The 22398-nt window shown below is 31.8% G+C and overlaps 1 protein-coding gene across 2 annotated transcripts; it reads right to left on the reverse strand.

Moving 5' to 3' along the window:
* Positions 1-8577: 8577 nt before the first annotated feature.
* On the reverse strand, positions 8578-16893 carry LOC101250481 (delta(12)-fatty-acid desaturase). 2 transcript variants are annotated; one of them, XM_026029849.2, is made up of 3 exons: positions 16634-16793; positions 10283-10388; positions 8578-9994 (listed from the first exon to the last, which is right to left on the reverse strand). In XM_026029849.2, the coding sequence occupies exon 3, from the start codon at positions 9981-9983 to the stop codon at positions 8829-8831; it is 1155 nt and encodes a 384-aa protein (XP_025885634.1). In that variant the 5' UTR covers positions 9984-9994; positions 10283-10388; positions 16634-16793; the 3' UTR covers positions 8578-8828. The 2 variants fall into 2 exon arrangements, with proteins under 2 accessions (XP_025885634.1, XP_004234773.1); XM_004234725.5 differs by lacking the exon at positions 10283-10388 and having other exon boundaries at positions 16634-16893.
* Between the last annotated feature and the right edge of the window lie 5505 nt (positions 16894-22398).

Here is a 22398-nt window from a genome sequence, read left to right on the forward strand (position 1 = left end):
GCATTTCAACCAATGATAGAAGGTAACAATGGTGATGTAGTTGTTGCTCCATTGAAATTTGATCAAGAAGAGTGTAGAAAGGCATTGTGTCGTATGGTAATCATTGATGAGCTTCCTATCAGATTTGTTGAAAAAGAAGGTTTTAACCAATTTATGAAAGTAGCAAAACCTTGTTTCCAAATTCCTTCCCGTACCACTGTGACTCATGACTATTTTGATCTTTTTGATGAAGAAAAACATAAGTTGATGGCTGTTTTTAAGGAAACACGACAAAGGGTGTCTTTAACCACTGATACTTGGACTTCCATACAAAGAATCAATTATATGATCATTACTGCTCATTGGATTGATAAAATTGGACTTTGCATAAAAGAATTATCAAGTTTTGTCCAATCACTAGTCATAGAGGTGAAGATCTTGGAAAGTCTATTAGTAAGTGCTTGCATGAGAGGGAATTACATCGAATTTTCACTGTAATATTTGATAATGCTGGTTCAAATAGTGTACAATAACTGAGTTGTCTAAGCAATTAACTAAATGGGGAACCAACTTAATGGGTGGTAGTCACCTTCTTATAAGGCGTATGGCTCATATTGTGAATCTTATTGCTCAAGATGGTACAAAAGAAGCAAATGTGTCTATTGAACGAGTTAGGCAAGCATTGAGATACATCAGGCAATCTCCTGCTAGGTGAAAAAAGTTTAAAGAATGTTGTGAAAGATGAAAATCTTGCTAAAAAGTCTTTATGCTTGGATGTTCCGACAAGGTGGAATTTCACCTACATGATATTGAGCAGGGTTATTGAATATGAAGGGGCAATTGTAGAGTACGTCGATCGTGATATAGGCTTGGCACTATATCTTAAGTTTGTTGATAAAAATTCTGCAGGTACACTTTTGAGTAATGATTGGGAGGGCGTAAAGAGAATTATAATATTTCTTGAAATGTTTTTTGATCTTACTCTGAAGATATCTGGTTCACAATATGTTACATCAGATCTTCATTTTCTTGAAATTTGTCAAGTTGGTGTTTACTTGAATCAATTCATATCAAATGAAGATCAAGTTTTTGCTAAAATAGCAAAAAATATGAAGGAGAAATTTGACAAATATTGCGGTGATGCTGAAAAAATGAATAAGATGGTTTTCATACCAGGTGTTTTGGATCCTCGTCACAAATATAGCACCCTTCATTTGGCACTTAAGAAGATGTTTGGAAAAAAGGGGGCTGCTATAGAAAATGGTGTGTGAACGTACATGGAAGCTTTGTTTAATGAGTATACAAACCCCATATCAAATGATAAAAGTGGCCAATTTTCTTCAACTGGGATGGATACTTCTATTTCAAGTTCTGTAGGAGAATTTGGAAATTTTTTTAAGGAATTACAAAAACATAAATCTTAAAAGGGAGGTGCAAGTTCAAAGTCAGAATTAGTTAAATATCTTGACGAAGAAACTGAAATTGAAAAATCATATTTTTGATATATTTCTTTGGTGGAAAGTTAACTCACCTAGATTTCCATTTCTTTCTGAAATGGCTCGAGATGTTTTGGCTATTCCCGTTTCAAGTGTGGCATCTGAATGTGCTTCTAGCACTGCAGGGTGCATACTTGATTAATTTAGGAGTTCATTAACTCCTAGATTGGTAATAGCTCCAGTGTGCCTTCAAATTTGGATTCACAGTGAGCCACAACCCATAAGTATTGCAGAAGATTAAGATTTTCTTGAGCAACTTGTAGAAGGTAAGAAAAGAATCTCGTTGATGTTAAATTGTGAATATGTTTATTTAATACTTTTATTGTTTAAGTCTTGAGACTTGACTTGTTATTGTATTTGTCTTTAGACTTTGCTAAACTTGGAAAAGAACTTTGCAATGATCACATGTAAAATTGTAGGAAGGAAGGTACATATATGTGTTATCTTGTCTTTGTGTTTGATTTATGATCGATCTAATACTTTCTCTGTTTCTTTGTTAATCAGATTCCATCATGCCTCGACTTCATGGATCTAATGCTCGATCACTTTTTTGGAATCACTATGAAAAACTTGAAGAAAATGAAGATGGATCGTGGACACTAAAATGTATTCATTGTGGTTGTGCTTATTACCATTCACACAATATTGGAACTGCCTCCTTACAAAGGCATGTTAATGGTTCTTTGGAAAACAGGAACCAGAATCATCAACTCTCGAGGATTGATGACTAGTTATTATGTTGTTTACTTGAACATGAACTATTAGAACTATGTTTAGACTCAATTTTCAGGTTGTGTAACTGTTGTCTGCTATTTTGAATTTGTGTATGTGTGGATAGTGGCAGGCTGGAATTGTGTTGAGTTTCTTACTTCTGTAATATTGCAACTTGCATGCTTGTATCTTGTACTGTTGGCTATTATTATGTTACAGTTTGTTGCTGCTTTATTATTTTATTTTACTATGAGATTTCATATTTGTGTTGAAAAGTTTATACATGCATTGTACAGTTGTTGTAGTATTAATTGTTAATTGATGAATGTTGACAACTTGACGACCAGTTAATTGTAAAGTGTTGAATCTTATAGTTGACGTACTGTGTGGTTGTTGTAAGTAACCAGTAAGCCTATTATTGTTGTGAGATATTGTGTACTTGTATGAGTTGTTGGCTTGCAAGTTGCAAGTATTGATGACTTGCTCCTTGATGAGTTGATGTTGAGCAGGACTGCAGGAGAAAGACAAGGTGAAACTTGAAAGGTAGTTGTTGTATTAGTAATATGAAAGACAATTTGCAATTTTGCATTTCCTTTTTGTTGTTGTTGTTACTTATACATAACTTTTCCTTTTGCCAGATTGCAGTCCCCAGGACCTAAGGACCAAGGCAGCCGTTAAGACACAGTCTTTTCCAAATATGGATGCATCTTCTTCTTCTTCTCGGTTACTTCGTAGGTCGTGATAACTGGTAAGGGTCTTTTACTTGCTTTGAAATTGATAGACAAATCAGGTTCAAAGAGAGTTGCGTGCATCAAATCACTAAAGGGAAAGAAAGGAGCAAGATTAGGAGACACAATAGTTTGATCCTCAATTAGAAAACTGCACGAGATCTTTTTTTCCTGCATCTTCAAACTTTGATGATTTGCTAGTGGGTTTTCACTTTCTGCTTGCAAATTGCAGTGCAATTTGCAATTTTGTAGACTTAATTAGTTTAATTACATCATTTTCAAATTTTCATATGATTTTTAATTTAAAAAATTTGTATGATGTGTTAACGGTTTACCCGATAACCGAACCGATAAGAGTCAATAACCGATTAATCGATAACTGATAAAATGATAACTTAATGGTTTAGCTAGTCTTCAAACCAATAAACGATAAGCAAAACCACTAATATTCAAAATCGAATTGAACCGACTGATATGCAGCCCTAAGCAATGTAGGCTGAGAAGAAGAAGAAAATTATTTAAAAAATAATTGGGGAGGGGGTGGTACTATCTAGCATCTCGCAATTTGAAATTACTAGGAAGAAGCTAATAATTGGAAATAGTCATTTTTTTGGAAATAATAAAAATATGGAAATTTTGTTAACTTAGAATAAGCTTAGTTTTGACCAACATCAAACGTGCGTAACTCCTAGATCAAGATGAGATAGGTGTATTTCCATATATGGTAGGAAAGATCTTGGAATAACCTTTCCAACGCAGCCAAGTTTCCATGATTCCGAGTTCGTGTAAGTTATGCCCTTTGAAATTTTGTTGTTCAAATAAGGAAATATCCAATCCGGATTTTAGAAGGGTAGTTTAGTCTTTTTCTTGTCCTTTAATTTTAATTCGCTTTTGGTAATTACCTAGGTGTCTAAAATGAACTTATTCAGTTTATGCTTTTGAAAAATTTACTAATTAGGATATTTAGAGAAAGAAAGCAAGAGGAAAAGCAAGATTTTCCAAGAACGATCGATTTTGGTTGTGGATTTCGCTGAGGATTTGATCCTACAAGGTATGTGAGTCTTTCATATCATTGGGTTCATTCACTTACGCCCCAAACATGTTTAGTTCAGCAAAATTCGTCCTAAAAGAGTTTGAAAGTTGATGCAGAGTTTTATATTCTTGAATTTGAATGCCATGCTTGAATTGGGCTGAATTGAGGAATTTGTGAGATCTTTATGTTGAGTTTATAATTGTTTTGAGTTAGATTCTTGAGTACATCTGTTGGGTATCGGAATCTAAATTGAATTTGAGAAAGATAGTCGAGTTTAGGCAAATTAGGGCTGAAAAACGAAGAGGGAAAAATCACAAAAGAAACAGATACCAGGTCCGCGTCGTGGACCTGTCCCCTCCATGAACAAAAATTAGTTCTGCATCGCGGTGATGATGCAGCTCCCCTGTCTCAAAATTTAATTTACGAGTAAATATTTTAATGGAACTCTGCATCGCAGGCTTGTTCTAAGATGATGATTTCATGACTTTTCTCATGTTTATATATCTAAAAACATTTCTAAACATCATGAGATATTTCCTATCACAAATCATAATCCTTGAATCCACAATTCAATGCAAGGAGAGTTAAGAGTCAAGTGTAGAAGTTAAGAAGCAAGTCAAGAGAAGTTTATAAAGTTCTCAAAAGTCTTACACAAACATTTCTTCAAAGTCGTGTGTGGGAACTAAGTATTACCAAGAAGTTTAAAATGTTTTCACAATTAAGAAAGAAAGGGAACATCGATTCAAAAGAGCTTTTAAGCTAAGTTTTGAGTAATTATATCAAACTAAAGGAAGCGAGTTCATATTAACTTAAGTCTCCATAAATCATGTAACCATCATGGATAGTAAAGGATCATACTTTTTAGATGACTCCTTGAGATGTTTTTATCATAAGCTAGTGATCCACTAAGTTAAGTAGTTCTATATGACGACAGAGTGTAGGACAGTTCTAATAGCGTGGGAAAGATGTTGTATCGCCAAATAGGCTCATAGTGGTGGTTGTCAGTTAGAGAATCTCCCACAAAATCTATATTACTTTATTATATGAGTAAAGTTGAGTTTTTTATTACATTTTCATTAACGAACTAAGATGATTTTTCTGTTTTATAAAGCTTTTCATATATTACATATGTTTCATTGTTTTATTTTGAGTTAAGTTATTCATTAGTTGAGAAAAGCCAAGGTAATTGTTTCTTTCAGAATCTTTACAAGCCTATGAATTCTTTAGCATTCCAACTCGCATACTCGTTTATTCAATGTTGTGATGTCAGATGGCCTGCATTGTATCATGATGTAAATAAATGTAACAAGGATAGCACAGAGCGCCTCGTTGATCAAGTAGACCACTCAGAATCTGTTGGGTAAGTCTCCATGCATTCTGAGGACTCCTTTTACTTTGTATTTAGTATTTTGTTGTTAGGATGATCGAGGATCTTGTCCCGACATCCGTCCTTGTTTTAGAGGCTTCATAGACAATTAGTAGTTCAGTTGCCTTTGCATTATATGTATTTTAAAGACTTAAGTTTCCGTTTTGGATAAGTTTTATATCTCTTTAAAGTTATATTTTGGGATTTTCTTGTTAAGTCAAGTCTTTCGTTGAGTAAGTAAGTATGGCCAAGTGTTCTCTTGAGTACAGCAATGGCTCTAGAGTGCCTCCCAAGTCCAGGGTCTAGGATCGAGTTCGTGAGATAATAGGACCATGGTATAGTATAAGTGAGTCTCAGGGATTTCAAGCATAGGTTGAGGGGGTACTTATGAATTTTTCCTATATATTTTGATAATGTCGTGACCAAGTCAATTTAATGTGCATCTTGACTAATTTTGACGGGATATATTTTACCTTATACCAGTAATAAGTACTAGATAACTCTATTCACAATGCTACAAGATGGAGAAATCATAGATCTGATGATTTTCAAGCACATCACTAATGACTAGGTCAAACTTTTAAATATTATATAATAAAATATTATAACTAAATAAAAAAATAACTTGTATGATTTAGGTACGAGAAAGTTACAAAAAATAATTGGAATATCCTATTAACTAATTTGTGTCATTAATAAGTTAACTCAATATTTTAGTAATATATTTAGTCATGGCTATAACTTGGAGCGAGTATAAGTGTATGATATTTTTAGTGTAAGTGTTTATATTTTCAAATACAAGAGATATATTTAAAAATACACGAGACGTGTCTTTTTTTAAAAAAAATCAAATATATCTCCTAAAAAAATCTATGTCAATCTTACTTGACAAAACTTCACCCAATAATTACTTTCCAAAAATATTTGTAAAATTGTGGACAAACACATGGCAAAACTTCCCATAAATGACTTGCAAAAATGATTTAGAAGTTTGTGATCAACCACATGGCAAAATTTTACCAAAAAATAATTTGCCCAAAATGTTTAGAAATATATGGTAAAATTCTAGCCTAGAATTAGGTATGTTTATCAATAATTTACCTATTTAAATTTAAAGTTCATATCTCATTACAAATATTATATCAATTTCATTTTTCTTCTATAATTTATTCATGAAAATGATTTGATTTGATTACAATATTAGGTTAGAAAGTTAATTATTCGTCGTAAAGAAAATTGTGATACTTACACATAATCGTGATATTTCATTCTTAGAAACATCCTTTGTTTGAAAATATTGATCAATACTTTATACAAATGAAGGTGGTAATCCTTCCGACCTTCCAGCATCGGGCAGGTGTCAGACTCTATACATCGTGTTACCACTTAGTAGAGTCATGTGTTTTTAATAAACAGTATATGTCACATTTCAAAACTTGTTCATTCTTATACAAAAGGCTAGTGAATTTAATGTTCATGATGGAATATTTTTATTTTCATCATATGGTATTTTATGTAAGTAATTGATCAATTTTTTGAATCTTGATATAATAGAAAGTGAAAGTACTCATTTTATTATCGCTTATTTCAAAATTCCTAAGGTTGTTGTTGATCTTGCTCACTTTGTTTCAACTCAATAAGATGAGTACTTTTATTTATCATAATATTGCAGTTTGAAAATCAAATAAGGTCGTTTAGGGGTTTATTAACGACTTTAAGTCGCGTCTGGCCCGTCACAGCGGACATATCGCGCTATAGCAACCCCGCTCTGGCACCCAAAATCCCGCCCAGCGGCTTCAACAGAAACAGAATGTACATGTTCACCCTAAGATCATTTTCATAAGTTCTACTCACCCAAATTCGATTCTGTAAAGTTGCAAGGGTTCCTTATCATCTTAGTTATCCACTCATGTAATCAAATTCACAATTAGATCTCTCATACATTACTAGATTTCTCTACACCTTAATGACTACGATTTCATCCAAATTTGGACTAGGTTGGGAAATTCCAAGTTACTATGAAAATATTTTCTGGTCCCAATTCATTCTTCATTTGTTTTCCTAACGACGGAATCAGGTCGTTACATTCTGTCATTCGTCTCATCTTTTTATCTTAAGTACCGTTATTCATACAAATTAAATTTTATATTTGTTTGGGGTAGTTCTTGTTTTTTATTTCAAGATTTGTTATTATTTAATATAGTTAATTATATTTGTATAAATTAAGTTGAACAATTATTTGTAATTAATTTGCTTATGTTCTTTAATTAAAATAATCACAATCTTTTATTTTGTTAATTTGAATTCTTTCTTGTTGTTCATCTGATATTATAAGTGTTCGCAGGAAACACCTAGTTATTTAGTTTTTAATAATAATTAAGTAATAAGTGAAATTACATTTCTAGTTCTACTTACTCATTTTAATTACTCAATTAGTTAGTTTGTTCAATTATCCAAACATCTAAACTTGCGTTAATTAAATTAATAATCAACCTTGCATATTTGATTTACTTGTCTTAATAAAATTTAAAATTCTTTATCACCTAGCCATTTTAGTTAATAATTAATGACTTCTTATTTCTCATGTAATTCTCCCACATAATTTACAAATTTATTGGAATGGTTTCCGACGCACCTTTAATTTTTTTATGTGGCATCTCTTCAATTCTCTTTTACCCTAAAAAAAAGTTATTGCATTAATGAACTGTCTTTCACGAGAAAAATAGGACACAACAATATATTTTTTTTGAAGAATGCGCAATAACCAAACAATTGATTGGACTAAATTTCAGTATTGTTATTTTATTGAGATTGGTATTTCATTTCCCTAACGGAACTTGACTGTTTTTCAAAAGTAATTTGGTATTTATGTTACTTTCAAATCTATTCTCTTCTTTTGAACAACATCATCTATATATGGTTCCATATGCTTGCACTTTTAGTTCAGACCATAGTCTATTTTTTCTTTCATGGTGTACCGCGTAGACCAAGAAAGAACACTCATTGTTTAGTCTGAACTATTAGCTTCACGAACACACACCGGTAAGAAGCTTTCGGTGCTTGTTCACACAGGCTTCCGTGCGCCCCGGGTCAAAGCGCCTTTGTTGTTGCATGTATAGCTATCTAGAGCAAAGATCTAGCAACGCATTCTAGGCACAAATCATTGGTATTGGATATATCGTTAGGTTGTGCATAGTCAAATTGGCTCCCTTTTTTTCCTATTGCAGAGAGGATTTGAATATTGAGGAAGATAAAGATGAAATATTGTCATGGAACTTAAATGGTGTTTTGAAATATATGTTAGGCGTATTTCCCTTTACACAAAACATTGTGACTTGGGAAAACAAAGCAGCAACCACAGTTGTCTAAAATCGGTGAAATAACAAAATTACTTAAAACGAAAACTGGAATTCGCTTTCGATCAAAACAAGCTTAAATCCAAGAAAAATGGAAGCAAATCCCTTCTAGATGGGGACTTAAACTCACCGGCCTTGCCCATGGTCTAGTAGCTAAGTCTAATGAAACTTGTTTTTATACCAAAAGACACCCTTGTTTTGGTCACCTTCATCTGGCTCGACGTAAACACACTCTTTAGCTTCTCTATACATGGCCTTCCAAATTGATGTCCCATCAAATTGATAATAGTCACCTAATATTGGTTTTATAGCCTTTGTAGCTTCCATTGCATGATAATGCGGCATCGTTGAAAATAGATGGTGTGCTACATGAGTGTCTGTGATGTTATGGAATACCTTGTTGAGAATTCCATAGTCTCTGTCAACTGTAGCAAGAGCACCCCTCAACCAGTCCCATTCCGATGTGTCATAATGAGGCAATGAAGGATGTGTGTGTTGTAAATATGTTATCAATACGAGGAATCCATTGACAATGAGTAATGGACATCCATAAACACAGACAACCCAGGCAAGTCCTTTTGCTGCCACAAGAGTGTAAAGTACATAGAGTACAGCAAATATGCCAGCATCAGATACAAAGATCTGAAGGCGTTCACGATCTGTGTAGATAGGGCTATTGGGATCGAAATGGCAAGCAAACCGATCATAAGGTCTACCTGAAACATTAAACATGAGGTATAAAGGCCAGCCTAGAGTGAGCTGGACAACAAGTACAAGAATTCTTCCTGGTGAGTTGTTGAGATAAGTAGAGAACCATTTCATACTCGACTTCTTCTTTGGTACAAATACTTCATCACGATCCATTGAACCTGTATTGGAATGATGACGACGATGACTATATTTCCAAGAGAAATAGGGAACAAGTAGTGATGAGTGTAGGACAAGGCCAACAGTGTCATCAAGCCATTGATAGTCACTGAAGGCATGATGACCACATTCATGTGCTATGACCCAAACTCCTGTTAGATTACATCCTTGGCAGATCCAGTAAAGCGGCCAGGCAACGTAGGATAAATTGTAAGGGAGGAGATGGAAATAGTTAGTTGCAACATAGTAAAGGAGAAAGGCTACTACGAGGTCATAAAGAACGAAGGAGAAAGAGTGTAGGACAGATCGCTTGAAACAATGGGGTGGGATGGCTTTCTTGACGTCACCCACAGTGAAGGGTGGTTTCGAATGAGGAACTCTTTGGAGGACATTAGACTGAGACTTGTTGCCCTCAGAAGGAGTGGACATTCGACCTCCTGCACCCATTGTTCAGTAACCTGCATTATGACAAACTCTTGATGTTATCATAATTTGGCTAATAGACATCAGAAAATATCAATAAAGAAGAGAGCAAAAAACTGGTAAAGATAATTCTCCTAAGACTGCTTTTTGACATTGTGTATTAACTATTCCTTCATATAATCAAGATTGGCAGTCAAGAATGGTTCAGCTAGTATTTAACTTAATATTCACTACTTTGAACTTTAAATACAAAACACATGGCAAATATTTTTATTCCTTGTTTGCACGTCTGCATTAATAGGATCATAACTTTCTTGGTTTACCCCAATGTCCGGCAAAGTTGCTGCGATTATTCACTTTCAGTGCGACATCCGTGTGCGCGGATGTGGGTAATTTGTACCCAATCTTGTCAAGCCGTTTTGGGTCACTCTGACCAAATTCAAGGGAGAAATTAATTCAATGATTTTTTATAATCAACACAAAAATTAATGTGAAATTGAAGAAAATAAAATACCTTCTATACATAAATTACTATTGTCACTTCTTTTCCTTTTTATCTCCTTTAGGATTCTCCTCTTTATCTATATATTATCCTCAAGTTATTTCACATCTCATAATTAGGTCTTATAATTTATTTTTAAATATTTGAATTACTTGAGTCAAATTCCCGCATCCGTATCCATACATTGATATGTATCCCTGAATCACAAAATTTAGATCATAGAGGATCCTATCTCTAGATCCACACCCGAATTTGAACAGCTTACATGTCTCATATCCACATTGAAGCCCGACTAAATTTGACATCGCATCGGGAGATGGGAGTTTCTTTTTTGGGTTTCCTAAATGGTGTACGTACCCACATTGGAGTCCGACTAAATTTGAATTCACACCGACACATTGAGGGGTAAAACATTTGTTGGGTTATGGGTCTTCTTCCCTTCCTATGTGGATAAATAAAAACTCAATTTGGACCAACCCATTTTTTCCATAGGCCCATTCTTATGAGGCAAATATAAGCCTATTTAGGTCTTATTTTCATATATACAGAGAGTTTTTTCAGCAGCCAAAAAGAGAGAAAGAGAGTAGTTTTTCGCAGTCAAATTTCAGTCATAACAGCCAACTTCAAATTGCGATTCCCGCTTCGTTTCTTGTCCAATTGAGCTGATTTTTGGACAGCATATTATCTTCATCTCAATCTTTGATTAGGAACTGACAGAGTTGGATTTGGTGGCCTGCAGCTTCAGTTTTGCTGTCGTGAACAGTAGCTGCGAAATTGGTGATTTTGCTCCTTTAATTCTCTAGATTTGGTGCAATCTTATTTTGTTGTTGCTCGTTGTTTGACACTTTGTTTTGTGGCCAATTTTGGAGAACAATATTGTAACTCTTGGTGATTATAGTGGAGCTTTTGGTCCCGTGATTTTTTACTCTTCACATCGAAGGGTTTTCCACGTAAAGATTGGTGTCTTGTGTGATTGATTTATTATTGTCTTGTTATATTTGTTTGGTTGAACTACTTGCTGTCTTACTATCATATTGCTTGTGGTTGTTTGTCTTCTCTTGGTTCAAATCGAAAAGGAAAAGTATAGACTTGGGTATTCTTCCGTTGTTATCCTGTCAGACATTCTTTGTTAGTGTCTTGTCTTTCCCAACAAAGTGGTATCAGAGCCAGATTCAATGACGGAGTCAGGATTAGTGGTTCGATAATCGATGATTGAACCAGGTTAGAAAAAGGTGTTCATCTTGACGGGTGTAGTTCTAGCCGCAACCTTTTTGACGGTAACGAAGATTTTGTTGGAGAAATTGTTTCAGAGAGATTCTATGTGTTAAACACAAATTTTGCAAAAGAGATTATGGAGAGGAGAAGCAAGTTGTTGAAGATTAAGTGAAGAAGGTGGACAAATTTATTTTGTCAGAAATTCAGGCCAAGAGGGAGATTTGTTGGGTTTTATTTGCCCTAATTTCTTACCTTAAATAGGTTTTCCTTTTAAGAAAAGGTTTTGTATTGACTAATCCTTTTCTTGTAGGAAAAGGTTTAGGACTCTATAAATAGAGACATGTTCTTTCTAACTTAATCAGCATTCACAATGTAGTTTTAAGGGCTTTGAGAGTTTTGGTTAGAGGGAGAATTTGTGGGTCACAAGCTTGATACGTTATCACTTGTGTGAACCTCTCATGTATTCCGAGTGAATTGGTTGAGGTTGTTTCCCTCTGTATTTTGTACTCTCATGTTTATAGTGGATTGCTCATCTCCTTTGTGGACGTAGGTCGATTGACCGAACCACGTTAAATCTTTGTGTCTTTTGGTATATTTCTCGTTGTCTTCTTACTCGTGGCCTTTCGAGGCTTGCTTTGCTAGCTTCCGCATTTACACCTGCTTATTTTTGGTCCTAACAACATTCCCTATCATTTACAATTGTATATCCAAGGGACTCAAATTTGTGACCTCTTAATTAAGGATGAAAGAAAACTTATCACTCCCCACAATCCTTGTTGGTCCCTAATAGTTATTTATTTGTATATACCCCTTGTCCTAACGGAGATAAGGTACAAACAAAGAACATAGATAAATTTAAATACTTTCTCAAAATACAAAAATCAATTTATTTTTTCCGTAAAATAAATGATTAAATTTTCTTAAATTTTTTTAAAAAAAATTACTTATTTTGAACTTTGAAAAAGTCTAGCAATACTGAAGGGGTCATTTGGTAGGTTATAAAAGATTAATACTAAATATTTGTATTAAATGTTTGGATTATTTCTTATTTTGTATATTTTAATAGCATGCATTGCATAATTTTTTTTAAAAGAAATTATAAATTTACAAAGATACCCTTTATATAAATGATAGAAAAGACATAAAAAAATTAAGGGACAATTAAGTCTTTAACTATGTCAATGCATAGATTAAATTCTTTTGCATTATTAGTACCATAGATTTTTATGTATTAATAGTAATACACTCGTGAATACATAATAGAATTTATAACTTATGAATATTTTTAAAAAAATATATTAAATAAGATATTATTAATACATATATTAGTTTTTTTTAATACATTCTATCAAACAAACCCCTTGTATTAAGAAAAATATTAATTACTATATTATAAAGAACCTACGTGGATGATAATTAACACAGCTTAAGCAAGAGTGAGAATTAAAGATTCAATAGTGTGATGGACCACATAATCTAGGTAGAATAAGCGAAGAAAGACGGGAAAAATTAAAAGAGTGATGGACCACGTAATCTGAGGAGCAGAATCAGCAAAATATCAGCAAATTCTTTTGGCATAATACATATATTAAATTCTTAACTTGGATTCAAATTTTAACTTTAACTATCAATTTTTATAATATACAAACAAGCACTTTAACTATTTAACTTTCAAATAAATAAATATATGAGTCCTACGTGGCACAACACACTAGGACAAAAAATGATATGCAGGATGACATGTAGGACATGTGTGTCTATTTGTTTAACTTTATACAAGTTTAAACGTCTACTTGTGCACATCCAAAGTTAAAGGGCATAAATGTGATTCGAAACCAAATTAAAGATCATATTTGTGTACTATGCCAAATTTTTTTGGATATAAGTGTCTCATTTAATGCAGAAATTCAATACGCATATATGTCCGCACAGAATCAATAAATTTATGTGACACTTTTAATTTTTCAAAATCAAATAAATTCAAATTCAATTAAAATTATTATATGCAATTTTAAAATTTTTAGAAACGAAATTTATATATTTATAAATTATATAAAAAGTACTATAAATTATCATAACTTGCAATTCAAAATATTTTAAAAATTTATAGTCCATAAACTTATTTAATTCTAGTAATCTAAAGTATTATTATATTTATTATTTTTTTATAATATACATAAAAGCATAATATTGCAACGAGCAGCCCATGTTCACTTAAGAATAACAAGTGCCTCTCAGTTAACTAGATCTACACAGTAATACTCCCATCACGTGACTGAACAAGATCTGAGATGGTCCAATTGCTAAACACATAAAACACAGATTTGCTCCAATTAGACTAACCTAACAGAACATTTAACAGGCTCGCATTAGAAAATCATATATATATATATATATATATCAGAGACAAGTGTCAAAAACACAGTTAAACTATTTCTCTTTTTAAGTTTTATCATTAAACAATTACTTATTAGTTTGAAAAATACGCATCTCTCCTTTATAAAAAAAAATTATCATTGTGTGTGCAATACACTATCTCTTTTACTTAAAGAATTTGTCACATCACACTCCACATGAATAAAACATTTCAACTTGATAAAAAATAAATAATAAACTATTAGTATTAACTAAAAGTTAAAAATTAAAGTATTAATATCTCAAAAAAATTTAAAAAAACTCAAGTATGAGTGGAAGTGATGGATTGGAGCGAGAAAAATATCTTACATTTTATTTTATACGAGGCTTATAAAAGCATGATTTAGGACAATATTATCCTTAATATATCAAACCAAAAATAGATAAAAAAAATAATTATAATATCACTATATTCTATTTAATATTATTTTATTACTGAGACCTTTTTCAAGAATCAAGCCACACATTCAAGAGACCAGGTGTAGAACAAGTAAAGGGTGCAACTGCCTGTAGAAATGAGCTAGGGCTTTCAATTTGGAGTGTATAGTGACTCAAAATGCTACTGCACAAAGCCGTGTTCTCCGCATTAATTAATCTTCAATCTCCAATAATAAATGTTTGTTTTAATTACTTTTTAATATCGTTATATTTTTAAGAGGCAAATATATATACAAGTCTTAAAACTCAATACTTATAGTAGCACATAATACATAAGCCCTAAACTCAATAATTGTCGCAGCACACAATTTCCTGAAAAACAGAGTAATAAACATGATTTAACTTCAAAACAAATGAATTTTTAAAACCCGAGCTCTACAAAACTACCAGTAATAAGAACTCCCAACTATAACACTTAAATTTCATTTGTTGTGTCATAATTTTTTTAGTGATATATTCAATTGAGTGATTTAATTAATACAAAAATGTAAATTAAATTATTTTATCAATAAAAAATATAGTGTAGTAATTTTGATGCATAAATTTTTGAAATTGAGTGACCTTAAAAATCGTTAACCCGTGATTTTGGAGAGTTAACATTTCAAATGGTCACTCAGCTATGCATTCTTCTCTCAGAAAATCACTCAACTTTCAATTTTCACTCAAAAGCCACTCAATTATGCACTTCTTTCTCAGAAAGTCACTCGACTTTGAATTTTAACTCAAAAGTCAGTCATTTATCCACTCTTTACTCAGAAAGTCACTCAATTTATTAATTAAAATTTACCGATATCAATTGTTTATATAACAACCCAAATATTTTTTTAAGAATTTTTTTTTTACCATTTAATGATCTTCCCACCTAACCCGATCCATTAAAAAATACAATATGATCCATTTTGTTTTGTTTTTCATCCTAAATTATTTCCTTTATTTCTCCTCTACATTTTTCTTTTTCATTCTCCATTGTTGATTTTCTTTTTGGAGAGGCATCAATAATGGAGAATGAAAAAGAAAAATGTAGATTAGAAAGAGAGGGAATCATTTAAGATGAAAGGCAAAATAAAATGGATCATATTATATTTTTTAATGGATCGGTTAGGTGGGTGGATCATTAAATGGTAAATATGATTTTCTTTTTATGAAAAAAAAATTTGAGTTGTTATATAAACAATTGATATCAGTAAATTTTAATTAAAAAACAATTAAATAGATTGAGTGACTTTTTGAGAAAAGAGTGAATAGTTGAGTGAGTTAAAATTTAAAGTTGAGTAACTTTCTGAGAGAAGTACATAATTAAATGACTTTTGAGTGAAAATTAAAAGTTGAGTATTCTGAGAGAAGAGTGCATAATTGAGTAACGATATTAACTCTGATTTTGGATATGTATCACTCAGGCAGTTATATGCTTCAAGATGTATGTAATAGCAAAATCTGGACCACTTGTTTTTTATCTCGTCCACTTGCAGCTTTCCACCGCGGGGGGGGGGGGGGGGGGGGAGAGTTCAACTCATGATCAAAACAATATTTACCAATTCTGGAATAAACAGATCTCAAATCTTGTAACCATAAACAAACAGGCACCACACACAAAAAAAAAATATCTATATATTTATATTTATTTATATATATATATATATATGATATTTTAAAGAATTTTTATATTTATATTTGATTTTAAACCAAAATCAGAGATTGGCTTAGTCATTGAGGGTTCAAAAAATTCCAAAAGCTCAAATCTTAGAACCTATTCTCAAAACCCAAATCCTGGATCCACCACCTTAAATCGGTGTCTCACTATATATTTGTTCCATCCACATTGAATCCAAATGAAGTTGCTATATTTGTGTTTCATATTTGAGCCTACAGGCTACAAGGTATGTATATAAAAATAATGATGACAAAGCATGGATATAAGAAGCACTCAACACCATAGATCCATAAACTATTGAATACAAAAAATGCACATAGAAGCTTTAGTCTCCCTCAATAACTCTAACATCAAATACATCACATTGTAAACCAGAGATGGATTCATGAATTTTGAAAAATGAAAAGAAGCAACAAAAATCAGAAAATGAGATTACATATAAAAAAAAAATACCTGGGACAACTTTAATTGCCAAAAAGAGATTTTCTTTATCCTCCCCTTTCTCTGTGATGTATGTATTTGTGGAAAATGAGAGGAGAAAGAATAGGTATTTATGCTTTTTAGTTTCCCTCCTCCGTAATGAATGCCCTATGCAACGGGTCCAGGAAATAACATGGGCACCATCCACTTCCTACTATTTATTCTATTTTTTTACACTAGTGGAGATCTCCTAGCACCTACTCCTTTGTAGGCTATGATTGACTTTACACCTCAAAATTACAATTTTGTCCTCCTTAATTTATATTTGGAGTAGCATTAAAATTTTATTATGTGTGAGATATCAAGTATGATATTATTTATAATTTCATGTGGACAATTAATATGAAAAATACTAGGGGGTATAAAATTAATTTGTTCTTCTCTCAACAATATCGTAATTTCATAAACACTTATCTCCATCAAATATTCTCCAACAAGAAAATATAATAAAAAGAGCATCAATAATCTATATAAATAATCACACACACATTATTGGAGATGTGTTTGTAGATCAATGCTTGAACTAAAATTGTTTCAAAAGAGAAAGGAAATGAGTCTCAAAAGACAAATCATTAATTTCCCCCAACAATTAAGTTACACTTCCTTCTGATGTCTACTCGATCACCACAATGGAAAAGACTAATTAAAGGCGGATGCTTGTAAACAGACAGACTACATCTATTATCTCTTGAATTTTGGATTAAAAAAGCGCTAGAAAATTCCATTCGAAGGTGGAAGCTTCATGACTATTTTACTGAGTTCTTTTTTTTATGATCGAGAAATATATATGTGAACCTCAATTTGGGTCAGTTACAATCTTCTAAACTCGGTGAATAATGGTCCCCTCTTTATTCTTCTCCACTTAAATATCAGACTCCGCATGTATAATGTAGAACTTGAACCTGTGATCTAAGCCATAAATCTTTCACCTTTTACAATTCGAGCTAAGCCTTGGGGGCATTTCTCTGTGTTCTTTTTGCTCGAGGAACTTTTAAAAAATATGATTGATATATAAGTATCATTAATATGCAAGATCAGAAAAGAACAATAATCATCATTCCTAAGAGGTCATTTAATACGGGCTATATTAGAACTGAGAAGCAACAATGACAACAGAAAATTATAATATTAGCTATGATTTTATTGTTTAGCTATAAAATTTATTTGTCGTTAATTTCTATTTTTTAGTAGTGATTGCACAATCACGATCGTGATCCCCTTGTATAACTTTCTTATTCCATTAGATCTAACTTATCAAGTTCAAATTTTTTATTTCCTCAAATCGAATTTATCAAATGCTCTTTAAAATCAGTATGTTTGAATCTAAATATACATTTGAATAATATGACATTATTAAAATTTTAAAAATAAATTATTAAAATGACTTATTTTATCACTATATGATCATTTATAATTTTAAAAATTACAATAATATATCTTCTAAGATCATAATTTACCTAATATTATTTTAACCTTTTTGTTTACAACAAAATTTTAATTACAAACATGATTATTTATTAAAAAATAATATTTTCCTCTTCGATTTATTAACTAGTGTTGTTTCTGTTAGTGAGTTGATTTTTTGGACTCATATTTTCCTTTTATTTTATTTACTTCAGAACTCCAATCAAATTGTATTTTGATATGTTTCTTTAGCAAATATCCCATTTTCTTTTCTCTCTTATTAAAATAGCAGGAATGAATACCATCGTTACACAGGAAAAATTGCATTCATATTTTAATCGATTTTGACGCAATGTTTACTCATCTTTTCATCATTTTCTTTTTTTCATCCTTTTCAATGTGCACTAATAACTCCTCTTTTCAATATTTTCTTTTTTCATCCTTTTCGGTGTGCACTGATTACTGCTCTTTTTATCATCTTTTTTCATCATATTTTTCAAAATCATCCTTATCAACAATAGGTTTGTATCTATTTCTTGAATAACAAATTCCTACAAAAAAAAAAAATTCTAAAGATTATCTGTTATAACACAAAATTGTTCTTGCTTCTTGTAAAACTCCATTATGGCTACACCTCGAAAGAGTCCTAGTCTAATGAAAAACAATACCAATTTCAACAGTCTCGTTCTATGTACAACACCAAATTTTGAGTTGATTGCTTCCACCTCTTCTCCAAATGTAGTGAAGTTCGTATAATTGAGGTGATTGAAACAAACAATTAATGGGTAAAGCGAAAGAAGATACTTTTGTTAAAACCAATTATGGAGGAATTAAAAAAGAGTAAAGAGAAATCTTTACGAATGTTCAAGGTCCTCATGATAGCAATCTTGAAGACCATATACCAATTGCAAAAAGAATCCGTCTCAACAAGGTGGTCAAGTCAAAATTGGAAAAAATTACTAAGTTACATTTTACGGTGTATGGTTGATGATTATACATGAAATTAATTGTACAGTTGGCTTTTACCCCTATTAACTTGAATCTGTTTGTCCAGTTTGAATTTGCTTTCTTATGAGCTTATTGTTATCAAAATGAGTGAACAAGTGTTGTTTTCTTGTAGACGTTTGTTTTTAAATTTGAGGCAGGAGCTATGGTAAGGGGAAGTGTTGTGAGGGTTCTGAGAAACTGTAATTGAATTTTCTGGGATATATTGATTGATATGTTGTTATTGGTTTGTGTTTATTTAGGAGTTAGGTGTTTTTGCTAGATGATGTTGATGATTGATTAATTTAGATGGTTATGGTTATAGTTAGATGTAAGTTAGTGAACCATTAAGTGAGAAAGTTGACTGGACATCACGGTCATAAAAAAATTATGTTTGAAGGAAATTTGGGTTCAATTGGAGAGTGAGAGCAGGGTGGGGTGAGTATTGCTTTTTGAATGGTGGAATGCACTAAAGAGTTGCTTTTGCCTATGTAGTTAGTTATGTTTTCTTTGGCCTATCTAGTTGGACGGCCTATTTTACTAAGACCTGTTCGTTTTGATCCTCTCAAGGAATCTACCAATTTATGCGATTATGGTTTCATTTTACTCCATGAATAATATCTTCGATTGATATTGATATTGTTTGTACGGTGCGGTATGTTGTCATGTTGATGTATGGATGAGGATAAAGGAAGGTGTTAAATACTGTTTTAGCGCAAGAGCATTTTGTTACTGTTGCTTGCGAAGTAATAAGTCTTAATTAACTAATAGATAACTTATGTAATAAGATTTTAGAGTTTGATGTAAAGACTAATGGAAAATTGAGAGATATTGTCCTTACATCTGAATCTGTAGGTTTTACTGGGGTTCTATCTTTATGTAGGTAACGGTGAATCTAGTGATAATTGGAACCTAGCTAGTGGATCTGTAAAATTAAATTATTGACATTATGATCTGAAGCAAGGGTTTAATTATATGGTTATTTTTGAAGAACATCTGTGGAGTTTCAAGGATTTTGTAGTTGAATGGTTTTGTAGTCGTATTTGTCCTTAAGTAGTATTTTATATATGAAGTAATACAATGGACTTTTGTTGAGTGTTTGTTTGTTCCTAGTTGCACTATTGAGTGAAAAACTGCTATAATATATTTTATCTATTTGTAGAAATATGGTGTAAATCATGGAAAACAAAAGTTGTTAAACGTTGTGGTAATAGGAGAAGGACGAATATGAAAAGGACAAAGTTATCCAAGGTATGCTATCTTTTATTTTTCTATTTGAAAAAAATAAGTTTTATTTTGTACTTCTTAATGTTCATTTTGTATTGTTATTTTTTTAATTTTGCAAAGTATTTACTTGTTTACTAGTATAGAATTGTATATATTAGTTATTTTTATTTGTTCAAATTATATACGGAATTTGATACTATGTTGGTATATAAAAGGACATAAATTTTGATTTTGGATGATTTTTGTATTTATTTATGTATTCTGAGTGATATTCACATTTAACAGTTTCATAGCTTTATTTGTAGTTCTTTGACTAAAATGAATTGTTTATTATTTACATTTTTTTTAAAAAAATTATAGCTAAAGAAGAAACAATCACGTTTGTGTTCATACGTCAATGTTGATGTGTTCAACGAGATAACTGAACTTCTTTTCAAAGTCAACATGCTTCACTTGTTTAAGGAATCCCCTTTTGGATATCCACTTGATTTGCCTTCGATGAAGGTTCAATCCGAACTCATTAGAAGATTGATGTATGTTGAGACAAAAAATAATCGCAACAATATGTTCATCATCAATTTGAATGGTAAAGATCTACATTTTGACATAAAGAAATTTAGCGTTGTAAATGTTTTCAAATGTGGGGGACATACAAATTTTAATTTTGACCCTGATAGTCCATCGAAGCTTATGAGTTTGTACTTTTCTAATTCATTTGGTAAAGTTCTTAAGGCTGATCTAATTAGAGTTAAAAAAGAAGAAGAAGGGTTGATTAATGATGAAGATATTTTTAACATGACCATTCTTTACTTTACTAGATGAGTGTCGTCCGTGCTAAATACGGGCCCAACGTTTAAAATTTTATAATAATTTTACTTCTGTTTGAATAACCTATGAAATATATTTGAGAATCAACGTAGTAAAAAATATTTTTTTAAATAACTGTAATTTCAAAATACACAATGTCTGTTATTTTAGTAATGAATCATATTTCACCACTTGTCAATATTGCTTGGCTTTCATGGCACAACTAGCTTTTTTTGTTTGTCGTTGGGCACTCAAGTTTGGGAAAGGCTTATTTATGCACCAACCATTATGATTTATGCTAATGTTACAATTTATACAACTAATGTTTCCAAAGGGTTATATAATAGGGGTCTCAAAACAGGTATCAAAAAGATGTGTTGAGAACTAGAACAAAGTTGAGTCATTTTTTGCCCTATTTGTGTCTATTACTTGGCTCTTCCTCCCACATTCGACGTCTTGCTTGCTAGTGGTCACCACTATGTTCGTCCCCCATAATGGTAAGGAACTGAATACACCAATATAACTATGTAAGAGTTGTAAGTGGAAATAACAAGGTCGAATCTTGTACACAACTTCAGACAACTTCTTAACGAGTGCAATAATCGAACAAATTTTATGAAAAACAAGGTAAAATGCAACTGTAAACAGGGTTATTCAATTCAATATAATGCTTCAGATGACGCCTTGCAAGTACATATTTCGAACATTGTAACTTCCAACCTATGTTGCGCGAACTCTTCAAAAATGACAGGTGGGTGTAGAATCTGACACATGTGGGACATTCAAAGTGAAGGGCCTACACAACATAACTTTCAAACACCATAATATTGTTTCTAACATGGTCAATGAGTATTCTTATAACCGACCTTATATGTTTGAGACTTGGGCATGATTGTTTTTTATCGTTATTATTGTATTTCAAGATTGTTGATTGTTGCCTTTTAGGTCCTTTCCTATTTGATATTTTGGTAAAACTATGAACTTTAGAGGAAAACTTGTATTTTAAGCCTATTTGAATTGCAACTGTCTTGATTAATTTTGCCAAGAGTGTAATTTCTATAGATTGAATGGATAACAGAAAGTAGAGGAAAACTTGTATTTTAAGCCTATTTGAATTGCAACTGTCTTGATTAATTTTGCCAAGAGTATAATTTCTATAGATTGAATGGATAACAGAAAGTGATGGTCTTTTATGTGAATAGCATTAAAAAGACATTGATGTACATACAAAAAATTTAACGTGTAACAGTGAAGAACTTTGTGCGCTCATTTATCAAAAGTTGTCTGACTGTTGAGCAGATTATTATATCATTGCA

Source organism: Solanum lycopersicum, chromosome 3 (genome assembly GCF_036512215.1).
Source record: "Solanum lycopersicum chromosome 3, SLM_r2.1".
In the NCBI taxonomy this organism is placed as follows: Eukaryota; Viridiplantae; Streptophyta; class Magnoliopsida; order Solanales; family Solanaceae; genus Solanum; species Solanum lycopersicum.

Bases quoted from the DNA above. Each gene is read 5' to 3' on its own strand.
- LOC101250481 (XM_004234725.5), bottom strand. From the start codon at position 9,983: ATGGGTGCAGGAGGTCGAATGTCCACTCCTTCTGAGGGCAACAAGTCT.